The 13,993-nt window shown below is 34.3% G+C and overlaps 1 protein-coding gene across 1 annotated transcript; it reads left to right on the top strand.

The window, feature by feature from the left end:
- Nucleotides 1-7,896, top strand: LOC133195591 (glutathione S-transferase Mu 3-like). Its single transcript, XM_061331473.1, has 7 exons — nt 1-109; nt 515-590; nt 735-799; nt 1,192-1,273; nt 2,914-3,014; nt 6,535-6,630; nt 7,050-7,896. Exons 1-7 carry the CDS (start codon nt 77-79, stop codon nt 7,242-7,244), a joined length of 648 nt encoding a protein of 215 aa, XP_061187457.1. The 5' UTR covers nt 1-76; the 3' UTR covers nt 7,245-7,896.
- The last annotated feature ends 6,097 nt before the right edge of the window (nt 7,897-13,993 follow it).

The raw sequence follows: 13,993 nt of genomic DNA, 5'->3' as shown, positions 1-13,993 counted from the left end.
CGGGCTCGGGGAAGGAATTTCGATTGGTGCACAGTGTAGCCGCATTTTAGTGTAGTGAAAGTTACTTCTTTCCATCATGCCGACTCTCGGATACTGGAAAATCAGAGGGGTAAATTAAATTTATAATCTGAAGTTAGTTTACATTCAAAATTAAGTAAAACGTGTGCAGGTCAACTTGCAAGTGCACGTTGCACAGTGATTATCAGAACGGTAGGCTAAGTTACGTAATGTTATCATGCCGGTAGTTTTAGACTTTTAGTCGTGAGTAACCATGTCAGTGCGTCAGTGTATGTGTTCAAAATTTTTAAAATATAAAATCTTAAAGCTGAACTTTTAATCAAATACATTGAAAAATAAATTCCCTTTGCCGTTCTCATTCCGGCGGTATATACCCCCAATCGCCACCAAGTTAATTAGGTCCATGATTGTGTTCATCATTAAAATGCAGATCACCATATGACTTATAAATAGGTCCATGCAGTAGACTTAATTTTCTCATTTCTCTTCGTTTTAGCTTGCACAGCCTATTAGACTATTGTTAAATTATGTTGGAGAAGAATTTGATGATGTCCAGTATGAACAGGGAGATGGTTTGTTAACTCATTACATTCATTTCAATGTGATAATTTCACCAAAAAAGTTTCAACAAGTCTGTTGAGAAATTTTAAATTCTTAAAAATTTTATAAACACTGCATGTAGCACATGTCGGATAAATGTTTCTGATCAATTTCAGCACCAGAGTACAGCCGAGATGCTTGGATGTCTGTAAAAGACACACTAGGACTAGCTTTTCCAAATGTGAGTATATGATTTCTTTTCACAGTTGCTTACTTGTTTTAATTGTTTTGTTTTTTTCTCTAATTAGTTGATTTTTTTTTTAAATCTGTAAGTATGGAAAAAATGCATGATGTCTGTGTGGTACAGAAAATTGCTGTCACTGACAAAATTGTGTGAATATTAAGAAAGTGAATATTAATTTAAATACATTGTATATGCCATTTTGGTTTTCGGTTTGCAATTATTAATGATACAGAGTTATTCCTTCATGAAAAATTGTTGTTCTTGTATGATATGTTAAGGAATATTGGCTGGATCGTTTTAGTATATGTTTACTAGTAATTCCCTTGCGCAGATTTTTTATCAATTAAAAAATATTTAAAAAACTGTTAATTTGATTTAACATGTTTCAGCTTCCATACTTTATTGATGGGGACATCAAAATTACCCAGAGCAACACAATCCTTCGGTACATAGGGGATAAGCACAACCTCTGTAAGTATAGTACACATTTTATACTAAAAAGGATATCAAGGTTACAAAAAAATCAAACAAAATAATTGCAGTCAAACCTTGTTATCTCGAACTCGAAGGGACCGAGAAAATATTTTGAGATAATCAAGGATTCGAGATATCCGGGGTAAAATATTTCAGGAATAAGAGTTTGGGACTTTAAAATCACTTTGACATACCCATGGTATTCAATATATCCATGTCCGAGATACCGAAGTTCAACTGTACATATTAGCTCATTAAGAATAGTGACAGATCATTGTGGCTTCAATTTTCAGTCTCTTTTGCAAAAGTCACACATGTTAAAAAAATCACCTTAAGGGGATGAAGGACACATGGTCACACGACTCTGTTTAACTACGTCATAGTCTCCGTTTATATAAGTGCAAAACTTGTAAAGCATCAGTTCTTGTATAATTTTTTGACAATTTTTTAACTTAAATTACCATCTTATATAAAAAAAAATAAAAAAAAGTTTTAACATTCTTGTAAACATTAACAAATTTTGAAAAAGATTGATCCACTCCTCTGTTTCCCTAAACTGCGCGTCCAACAAGTCAGTGACGTCATACACGATCTGTTAGTACAGCAAGATCATACTCGGTGAACAGAGGGGCGGTATTATTATATAAAAACAGGTCATAATCAGTATATGATGAAATTTTTTGAGAAACGGGGAACACAAAAATTATTTTTGCATGGCTGATGACGGAAATCTTACGTAGGTATATCTTATTTTGCTTATTTAGCTTACGTGTGACGTCATAGTTGGTTTTTCCCGTACTCGAGAAATGTAACATGACACGTTTTTGTCATGGTTATGTCCTCTTTAACGATGTCCTGTGAAATAATGATGTCAGCTTCATCATTCGAAACTTTTACAGTTAATCAATAATTTGAAGGATTTGCATTTCAACTTAAATTAAAAAATATTGAATGATAGAATTTTTTGTAAATTATGATTTTTATTGTTTAAGTTGTCTTAAATAGTGCGTAATTTTCCCTATCCAGATGCAGTGTGATAGACAAAACTTGCTTTTTCGAATTTTAAATCCTAGTTATACTCTGAAATATTTTAAAAGATACATGTCCACTTTGATATTTTTTATATGTATGCTTAAAAAAACCCCATTATGGACAGAGTAATGCACCCGGAAACATGGATAATTAAAACTCCACTTAGATACTGTAGGGCATAGTATTTGTCAATCAATATCTCCAAAATAAGGTAAGAAACCTAATGATATAACTGCTTTAAGATATGTGGGACATACTTAATAAGAAATATACAAAATATAAAAAAGAATTGAGTGACAAGTATTTTTTCAGCTCAAGGTCCTTCTCCTCCTTAAGTCTCTGATTTGTAATAACTTGTATTAAGGTCTTGAATTTTAATTTTTTATTTTTGAAATGGACCTGGAAAGTGTAATTAAATTTCAATGCATGTAACTAAATAAAATGATAATTTCTTTTACTTCATCAACTTTTGAAACTTTTAGCATAGAGATTTTGAAGTATTCTTGACATTTCAAAGTTTTCTCCTAAATATATTATCCTTGAAAACAGTCGGCATTGGCAGCCATTGATTACGAATTAACGAATTTCTCTGTTTTTTATGTCAGTGGGTAAGACGGCCCATGAGAAGGTAGACTGTGATATGATGGTAGAGAATGCTATGGACTTCAGAAATGGAGTTGTTCGACTATGCTACAACAGGGATTATGTGAGTGATAAAAGATTCAGTCCTGGCCCCAGGATCATGAAACAGACTTAGACTTAATAACAGATTCAATCCTGACCCCAGGATCATGAAACAGACTTAGAATTAATAACAGATTCAATCCTGGCCCCGGGATCATGAAACAGACTTAGATTTAATAACAGATTCAATCCTGGCCCGGGGATTATGAAACAGACTTGGATTTAATTACAGATTCAATCCTGGCCCCGGGATCATGAAACAGACGTAGACTTAATATCAGATTCAATCCTGGCCCAAAGATCATAAAACAGACTTAGACTTAATAACAGATTCAATCCTGGCCCCAGGATCATGAAACAGACTTAGAATTAATAACAGATTCAATCCTGGCCCCAGGATCATGAAACAGACTTAGAATTAATAACAGATTCAATCCTGGCCCCAGGATCATGAAACAGACTTAGATTTAATAACAGATTCAATCCTGGCCCCAGGATCATGAAACAGACTTAGATTTAATAACAGATTCAATCCTGGCCCCAGGATCATGAAACAGACTTAGACTTAATAACAGATTCAATCCTGGCCCCAGGACCATGAAACAGACTTAGACTTAATAACAGATTCAATCCTGACCCCAGGATCATGAAACAGACTTAGACTTAATAACAGATTCAATCCTGGCCCCGGGATCATGAAACAGACTTAGATTTAATAACAGATTCAATCCTGGCCCGGGGATTATGAAACAGACTTGGATTTAATAACAGATTCAATCCTGGCCCCAGGATCATAAAACAGACTTAGAATTAATAACAGATTCAATCCTGGCCCCAGGATCATGAAACAGACTTAGACTTAATAACAGATTCAATCCTGTCCCCAGGACCATAAAACAGACTTAGAATTAATAACAGATTCAATCCTGGCCCCAGGATCATGAAACAGACTTAGATTTAATAACAGATTCAATCCTGGCCCGGGGATTATGAAACAGACTTGGATTTAATTACAGATTCAATACTGGCCCCGGGATCATGAAACAGACGTAGACTTAATATCAGATTCAATCCTGGCCCAAAGATCATAAAACAGACTTAGACTTAATAACAGATTCAATCCTGGCCCCAGGATCATGAAACAGACTTAGAATTAATAACAGATTCAATCCTGGCCCCAGGATCATGAAACAGACTTAGAATTAATAACAGATTCAATCCTGGCCCCAGGATCATGAAACAGACTTAGACTTAATAACAGATTCAATCCTGGCCCCAGGATCATGAAACAGACTTAGACTTAATAACAGATTCAATCCTGGCCCCAGGATCATGAAACAGACTTAGACTTAATAACAGATTCAATCCTGACCCCAGGATCATGAAACAGACTTAGAATTAATAACAGATTCAATCCTGACCCCAGGATCATGAAACAGACTTAGAATTAATAACAGATTCAATCCTGGCCCCAGGATCATGAAACAGACTTAGAATTAATAACAGATTCAATCCTGGCCCCAGGATCATGAAACAGACTTAGACTTAATAACAGATTCAATCCTGGCCCCAGGACCATGAAACAGACTTAGACTTAATAACAGATTCAATCCTGACCCCAGGATCATGAAACAGACTTAGACTTAATAACAGATTCAATCCTGGCCCCAGGATCATGAAACAGACTTAGATTTAATAACAGATTCAATCCTGGCCCCAGGATCATGAAACAGACTTAGATTTAATAACAGATTCAATCCTGGCCCCAGGATCATAAAACAGACTTAGAATTAATAACAGATTCAATCCTGGCCCCAGGATCATGAAACAGACTTAGACTTAATAACAGATTCAATCCTGGCCCCAGGACCATAAAACAGACTTAGAATTAATAACAGATTCAATCCTGGCCCCGGGATCATGAAACAGACTTAGATTTAATAACAGATTCAATCCTGGCCCGGGGATTATGAAACAGACTTGGATTTAATTACAGATTCAATACTGGCCCCGGGATCATGAAACAGACGTAGACTTAATATCAGATTCAATCCTGGCCCCAGGATCATGAAACAGACTTAGACTTAATAACAGATTCAATCCTGGCCCCAGGATCATGAAACAGACTTAGAATTAATAACAGATTCAATCCTGGCCCCAGGATCATGAAACAGACTTAGAATTAATAACAGATTCAATCCTGGCCCCAGGATCATGAAACAGACTTAGATTTAATAACAGATTCAATCCTGGCCCCAGGATCATGAAACAGACTTAGACTTAATAACAGATTCAATCCTGGCCCCAGGATCATGAAACAGACATAGACTTAATAACAGATTCAATCCTGACCCCAGGATCATGAAACAGACCTAGAATTAATAACAGATTCAATCCTGGCCCCGGGATCATGAAACAGACTTAGATTTAATAACAGATTCAATCCTGGCCCGGGGATTATGAAACAGACTTGGATTTAATTACAGATTCAATCCTGGCCCCGGGATCATGAAACAGACATAGACTTAATATCAGATTCAATCCTGGCCCAAAGATCATAAAACAGACTTAGACTTAATAACAGATTCAATCCTGGCCCCAGGATCATGAAACAGACTTAGAATTAATAACAGATTCAATCCTGGCCCCAGGATCATGAAACAGACTTAGAATTAATAACAGATTCAATCCTGGCCCCAGGATCATGAAACAGACTTAGATTTAATAACAGATTCAATCCTGGCCCCAGGATCATGAAACAGACTTAGACTTAATAACAGATTCAATCCTGGCCCCAGGATCATAAAACAGACTTAGACTTAATAACAGATTCAATCCTGGCCCCAGGATTATGAAACAGACTTAGACTTAATAACAGATTCAATCCTGGCCCCAAGAACATGAAACAGAGTTAGATTTAATAGTAGATTCAATCCTGGCTCCAGGATCATGAAACAAACTTAGACTTAATAACAGATTCAATCCTGGCCCCAGGATCATGAAACAGACTTAGACTTAAGTCAAATTTTCAATCATCTATAAGATGTAAATTAGTTGTCAATTTAAAGTATAAACTCTTTATGAATGCAATATTGAAGAATATTTTTGCTTTGGGCACCTTGTCTGATTATGACTGCTACATTTCAGTACAAGATAAAGATTTTGACTTAAGCTAAAGATGTTTCATGATCCCAGGTCCTGATGTTAAATGTTGATATTTAAGAGGAGGTAGATCATTTGGCTGCCTTCAACTTCCAAAGGTCATTGTTCTGTGATGTATATTTATATCAAACTGTCATTTTCATGAATCATATTTGAAAAAAACTTAAAACAAATGACCGAGTTATCCTTTTCCTTTATTCAATCAAATGAATATATATTATAAAGAATTATGGATTATGGATATATTATAGCACTTTTGACTGTACCTAAGTTTTTGTACAACTTTGTAACTCTGTATTCTATAAATTTATTGTAACACAAATCCCTTTTATCATTTTTTATGACATTTTTCTTTTAAATTTTTTTTAATTTTGTAACAGGAAAAGCTTAAAGAAGATTACTTTAACAATGTCAAGGACAAACTCAAACAGTTTGAAACATTCCTCGGAAGTAAACCTTGGTTTGCTGGAGAAAATGTAAGTGATTGCACTCTGAGCAATTGATCTGGTTACCAAAGGAGTTACCTCTCTTTGTGATGGTACTAAAAATTGATTTAAAATGATCGAGTCTTAGAATTTTAAGCAATGCTCTGAAGATTTATATTAATATATAATTTGTGCATGAAGAGCAAAAAAAAGGTTTATATTTAAATCCTGCATGAAGTGTATAATTTACATATTTGTTTGTTTATGTGTAACAAAAACACTGTCTAAGAAAAGTTAACATACTTCATGAAATATGATGTTGAAAAAGATTTTTTTTTTTAAGTTTGAGAAATCACAATGTTTATAAGAGCGTTTTTTTTTATTAGTATGAAAAAATCTTGATGTAGATATTGGGTTTTTGTTTTTATGAAAAGATTCTTATGGTATCAGTAATGTTATCCAAATTTCAGATAACCATCTGTGACTTCCCAATGTACGAGCTGTTGGACCAGCACAAACTGATGAAGTCAGGAATCCTCGACAGTTATCCAAACCTCCTCAAGTTCACAGAGAGGTTCGAGGCTCTCCCGAAAATCAAGGCCTACATGGCATCCGACAAATTCATGAAGCGACCAGTCAACAACAAAGTCGCAGGATTCAAGTGATTTTCTGTTTCCATTGACTAACCATAGCTATTTAGCTGCATATTAATGCACCGCATTAGATTCATTTTAATCAGTAGTAAGCCATAAATCAGAGATACTAGTTCTGTTTGACACAGAAACAAGTTTTGATTAGTCCTTTTACATGTAGGTGCTATATAGTTGTTACAATTTTTTCAGTATTTTTTATGCATTAAGGTTGTAATTTGTATTATTAGGTACAGGAAATGATAGAAATGTCTCTTTCTTTTCTAGTCAGTGCTTGAAAAGAAGGTGGCATTATCTGATTTAGAAGAACACTTGCTGACAACTTTTTTTGAGAATTTGAATGAATTATTTACAGATTTTACTAATTTTTCAGATATTACATACACATATAACTACACAATTGTTTACCTTTTAATCCACTAATTTTTTTTCCCATGAGAAGTAACCTTTTTATTGGTTTGATTTAATTTTTAGTGCTCTTGTTTATTAAATGCATGAAAACAGGTTTCTTACCTCTCATTTTCTTATTGTCTGTATGTTATTTCCAAAGATCTAAAAACCATCAGTATCGAGTACTATTTACCTTGGTCAAATGTGGTGAAGGATAATTTATGTTTTGAAGACCACTTTAATAGATAATTTAATAAACAATCCAGTGTTTAACAAATATGACTTTTCATTTGTTATTTACACACCAATATATGTAAAATGTGATTTAGTCATCTAAAATACATTCTAGCAAACTCAGCTTAATGTGAAACACCAGTAAGAAAATGAGTATAATATTTCTGGAGAGAGATCTACAATATGTCATGGCACTAATTCATCACGTTTATGAATGAAGATTTGCAGGTGCATGATAAACCTCAGCATAGACAACATGACTGTAGACAAGGAAGGAGACAAGACTATGACTATAGACAGGATAATAGTCAATAGGACTTTAGACATGATAGTAGTCAATATGACTGTAGGCTGTGAGGATAGTAGTCAGTAAGTTTATAGACAAAGTAATAGATCATATGACCATGTACATGGTAATACTGTAGTCTATATATTAACTAGAGACCAGAATGAAGACAAAATGACTATAGACTTATATGCAAAGCAGTTATCAATTTGACTGTGTTGATTAAGAATGTATATGGTCCTATTTATATGTTAGGTTTTAGACATAATGAATTCAGACATGAAACAGTAGATGAGAAAAACTTGTTTCTTTAATTGTATGTGGCCTTATTGTTAGAAGGACTTTAATAAAACAGGGCCCAAGACCATGGACAAGGTTGTTGAAGGGATCATACACATTGTTAACAATACAACAAATGTAGACATCAGTAAGACTATTATAAAAAAGACTGGATAGACAGCAGATCTACAGATGCCTGTAATATTTTTGGAATACTATGGTTATACTTTAGATAAATTCTTGACTGTAGAAGTACAAAATGTAGACATACTTTTAAAGAGGTTCATAGATGAAGGAGGCAACTAGACCATTCTGTATAGGGGATGATTTGAGCAGGTATTTTTACAAGGGAAATAGAACCATGCAAAGACAAGTAGACAAAGGAGATGAATATTGCAAAGATTATTGGACTTCAACATGGAGAGGGCTATGAAAAAGATGGAAAATAGGATTATTAGACAAAGACAGTAGGATTGTATACAGACAAAGTTTACTATTGCATGAACAGTTTTGAAAGCATTTGAGTAGGTTTGGGCATGGAATATCACCAATAACAAAATGTTTATCACTGGTAGAGCTCTCGCATCTTTGAATAATAAGCAATTCAGCTTGCATTGTAAAGTAAGATCTTTCTTAATATAATTTTATAGGGGTACCAGTAGTTTACAAATCAGTGCACTTTGAGGCCAGACACAGGAGATAGATACATTTTGAAACTTAGAAAAAGATGGGTGGTTTCTTAAAGAACAAAGATCCTGACAGGTTTATGCATGGTGTGATTAATGAGGTAGAGGAAACAATTTAGCTTCAAATAAAAAATAAGAAGAAGGAAGAAAATCTCCAGTGTACTTAAATCTTTACATTATTTCAAAATGGGGAGGGGGGTTGGTGTAAATCCCCTTCTTTTTTATGCCCAGCCCTATATATGGCTGAAGAGTGTCTACAGTCAATTCCGTATTCTGTCCCTCATTTTTCATTTAGCTCAATTTTAAATAAACTTTTCACGATATTTTTTTATCAAAATTTTAACACTTATACATTTTGGCCAGAGATGTTCAAATCGGTCAAAGTTTTCTGACCTTGACCTTCTATGACCTTCATCTCATTTTTATTCAGTTTGTTTGCTATTTAATGATAATGGCCAACTTATAACTTAACTGTATTACAAACGGGATGACTTTCGGTTTTCTATCGTCAACTGATGAAAGTAATATTTCAACATCACCTGCATATGGTGTTTATGTCTCCCAACTCAATATGCAAGAGCATACTCAGAGTACGATCAGTTTTTGAACAGAGGCAAGCTACTGACAAATAAATGATACAAGGATTTCAACAACCCCGTTTAAAGTCAGCATTTTGCAAATTCTATGGTCGTTATATTGACCTTGTTTGTAAATACAATCTAGAGTTGGGTCGTATTTTGTCTGACATGTTTGATACCATTTGATAGGTCATTGATTTTATACTAAATTTGACTACGGAGTACTCCATATACCTGATTAATACATAATGCTCATGGCGGGTGAGATCTGTCAACAGGAGATGCTTACTCCTTCCAGGCACCTGATCCCACCTCTGGTGTTTCCAGGGTCTCTGTTTTTGCCTGTTCATGATTCATTTGTTTACTGGATTCATGAGATTGATCACTGTTCGTTATCTTCACATTTTACATTCAAGATATTTTTACCATAACTCATACACTGATTGGTATAAGAGCTATTCAACTGTGTCATAATTTTGTGACCTTAATTAACCTCCCCTATGACCTGGATTTCACTTTTCCTCATTTTGCGTTTAGATCACTTTCAAAGAAACTGTTCTAGATATTTTTATCAATTTTCATAAACTGATAGATACTCATTTGATAAAAAACTATTTAGCTTTATGGGCAGAGCATTTATGTCTTATGGACATATTTCTAGTTTTCGATCTACAACTGACCATACGACGGTTTGGCACAATACACTAGGTCAGACCATAAGTCTCATATGTTTTAATAATCATGCCTTGGGAATCCTGATTCATAAATGCCCCCTTTGTGACATTAGTTCAGCACTGAATAGATGAAATAAGAACCTCATTTGCTTCGGAGGTAATCTACAGGCTTCTGAGCCTTCAAAAAAGACAAATTTTACAATAAAAGATCTCTGTGGCCATCTAAGATTCATACGTCAACTGATATATCCCCGTGTACTCGAGATAAAAGACACCGCAGTCTGCCACATATGCTTCATTTTCGGATATTTTACCGACTGTAGTAGTTAATGGCCAGCTAACAAATTAACTGTATGAAAACAGAATGACTTCAGCTTTTCCATCGTCAACTTTGCCTATTTGTGTAGAAATATTCCACAATCACCTATACATATGGTATTTATATCTCCCAACTGATTCCACATTCAAGAGCATGTTCTGAGAACGTTCAATTTTAAGCAAAGTCAAAATATACTGACAAATAAGTTGATCTTACAGGGTTTTGAATTATCTTGTTTACTGTTAGCATTCAAATTCTGTGGTTGTAGTTGACCTTGTTTGCAAATACATGATATCGTTGAGTAATTTGACTGACATGTTCCCCACCAATTATTAGGCCATTGTTTTAATACCATTATACCATTTTTATACCATATTACGCTATTGACCTCATTTATACAGAAGGTTTATGGTGGATGTGACTGGTTGACAGGGTATACTTACTCCTCCTAGGCACCTGATCCCCTCCCTGGTCTTTTTGGTCTATTCACGATTAGTATTCTTCTCTGGTTTAATCAGATTGATCAATTTTCATGATCTTCTTACATTTTAATGCTGCAGGTAACCGAGAGCCAGAAATAGAATGGTTTATCAAAGGTAAATGAGGACATTTACACGTGAATCACAGTGTCACAACAACCAATGATAGAAATACATTTGGTAACCCTGCATCGTCTATTGAGAAAAAATATGAGAAGGGCGGGGAAATTGTTAGATTCTTAGGTTAGTCATTGTGAGAGAGAGAGAGAGAGATGCAAACTTACTCTTTTTAAAGTAATCTATCTGTACATGTACCTTTGGCCTATCCAAGTATATACACCTGCTCGTGATACATGTACTTTATATTTATATATGTCACAATGTCGACCATAAGTTATTATAGGACACCTCTAAAACATATTCAAGGTTTTGTGAACTATTGTAAATTTTGACCATTATGTACAGGAAAGATATTTCTACAAATGAAAATCAAAAATGGTGTTCTGGAGAAAAGACCAGAAGACAGAGAAAGAACGACTTGTATCAAACAGAGGAATGTCAAAGGTAAAAGTCAGATTACAAATAGCAACGGTGTGTAATAGTAGTAAAGATTGTTAGGCATGGGCTGTTCATGTAAAGGGTTTTTAGAATAATAAAGTTTCTATTCTGAAAGTGTCTCTATTGGCTAGAGGCAAATATTACTTAAAGATGCAACGAAAACGCTTGAGACAAGCACGATTTTTGGTAGGAACTCGCACAAATTTGTCGCGATTTTACTAACGATTGATTGATTGTTTATGGTTTAACGCCGAGTCGGCAATATTTCAGCCATGTTTCGGCGGAATTTTACTAACGAAGTACTAGTGACAGAAAAACAAAACCAGTCATTTTTCCCCATTATGGAAGGTAGGCTAGATTGGTAACATCAGTATCTACATGTATATGTTTCTGGTAAATACTATGCGTACTTAAAGTTTAGTCAACAAGTTCAAGACCTGGCCAATGCACTATTGTGTCCACTTGCTGATACACTGTATTCGTTGCCAGGAATGTTATCTGGTCTACACGGGGAATTCCCACTTACCCACGGTTAGTCAGAAAGTGGGAAAATACCTCTTTATATGTCAGTTATAGTCCAGGCAATCTATCCCCAAAACACTAAACAAACTGCAACTGAAATTTCTGTTATACATATTTTATTAGACTGGGAAACATTTATTTCTACCCCCCAAAAAAACTCTTTTGCCTTTATACATTTTGTAGTTTTTATATGTTGATTAATACACAATTTACTAATAATGTATAAAGGAAAAAATTGTTTCAATTTGTTTAAGGTTTATGACAATTTCACTGAACTAAAAAAAATATAACGCTTTCTTTTTAAAACAGAGTGCGAAATCCTGCGGGATATTCTAGATTATTTTTAGGTTCACCAGTCAGACAAATAAGTCACATGTAAGTTTGGAATTTAGAGGAAACAGAAAAAAAATATCCATAATTTAATTGAAATATAGTGCAAAGAGAAAAATTATCCTCTTAAATTGAGTAGATTGAGTAGAAAAAGGTCGTCATCTTTTGAGTGATTCATATGAGAATACTTTCACAAGGTTTTAAAAAAGTACATTTTACAAGGTTCTAAAGACTAGAGTACAGGTATATGAATTTTTTTCTCTTTTTACATCCACTGATTATTTTCTGCTTTAAAATCCCTATTGCTGCATCTTTTACAAGTTACTTCTTAACTACTAGTAGTCAGATCAGGATTTTAAAAACATCTGTTGCTCCAAATATGGAAAAAAAGTCTTTAACCACTGTTTCATGGCTTTTTTCAAGGATTCGATAATACAGTATTTTATGTACATTCACCCGATTTTATACGAGTAAAAGACAAACATTAACAGTAATATACCTTCCTAATCTTTTTTTTTCCTCATAGAGGTATATACTCGTATAAGGATGCAATACTGTATACTGTGTTATTTTTGCCCCTTGTTAGTTTTACCCTATCACACTTGGAAACAAATTTGCCCCGTTTTAAAATTTACCAAGACAAGTTGTGTTTAAGAAATAATACTGTTTTGTATGAGTTCGACCCATTTTTATTCGCCCACTTGCGATGAGAACGAAAGTTTCAAAAATAAAACGGGAGTGAAAGTTTCCCTGTATACAAGAATTGCAGAGTATACATGTATACGTAGCCCGTTTACGCGATTAATGTTCTAGTTAGTATGTCTTCTGCAATGTTGCAACCATTACATGTATCTCCCATATCAAGAAAAAATGAAGAATTTTCTTGTTTAATTAATGATTACAGCTCTGAAATCTGTCCCACGATACTTACGTCATCACCTCAAGCATTATGTCTTAAAATACATAACTACCTTGGCCCTCAAACTACAAATGAATGAAGATTGATCAATGAATATTTTTTATCCCCAAACTATCTGCTTGGAAACAATCCCTCGATGTCATGTAGTGTATTGACACAACAGCAAGTCTACGGAGATTTAATAAATATGAAAATGGCCTTCTTCGGAAAGGAATCTATCATTATTCCTGATTTTTTGTTATGTCGTAATAGACGTTCGGATTTGTTTGGGAAATCACACTCGGGTGTTCTCTGTTCCTCGGATCTTAACAATGACCGACATGAAGAATGGGAAAAGGGGGGGGGGGGCTAGAGCATTGACTCAATGAAATTTAATTCGTGAACTAAGTATTTTGGACAATGTTATTATTAAAAGGTCTGCGGAAAATTTTCCCAGCCCAAAAAATATTCTACGATAATTTATAATTTTTATACAGAAAAAGTAACAGTTTCTGTGGGAATTGAACTCAA

Source organism: Saccostrea echinata, unplaced genomic scaffold (assembly GCF_033153115.1).
Source record: "Saccostrea echinata isolate AGI-Se365-2 ecotype Australia unplaced genomic scaffold, CSIRO_AGI_Sech_v1 ptg000029l, whole genome shotgun sequence".
Lineage (NCBI taxonomy): Eukaryota > Metazoa > Mollusca > Bivalvia > Ostreida > Ostreidae > Saccostrea > Saccostrea echinata.
The sequence above is the reverse complement of the archived record's forward strand: the minus strand, read 5'-3'. Positions and strand labels throughout refer to the sequence as shown.

Coding starts and splice junctions, on each gene's coding strand:
- LOC133195591 (XM_061331473.1), top strand. CDS start 77: ATGCCGACTCTCGGATACTGGAAAATCAGAGGG. Junction 110..514: donor GATACTGGAAAATCAGAGGG/GTAAATTAAATT, acceptor TCTTCGTTTTAG/CTTGCACAGCCTATTAGACT. Junction 800..1,191: donor TAGGACTAGCTTTTCCAAAT/GTGAGTATATGA, acceptor AACATGTTTCAG/CTTCCATACTTTATTGATGG.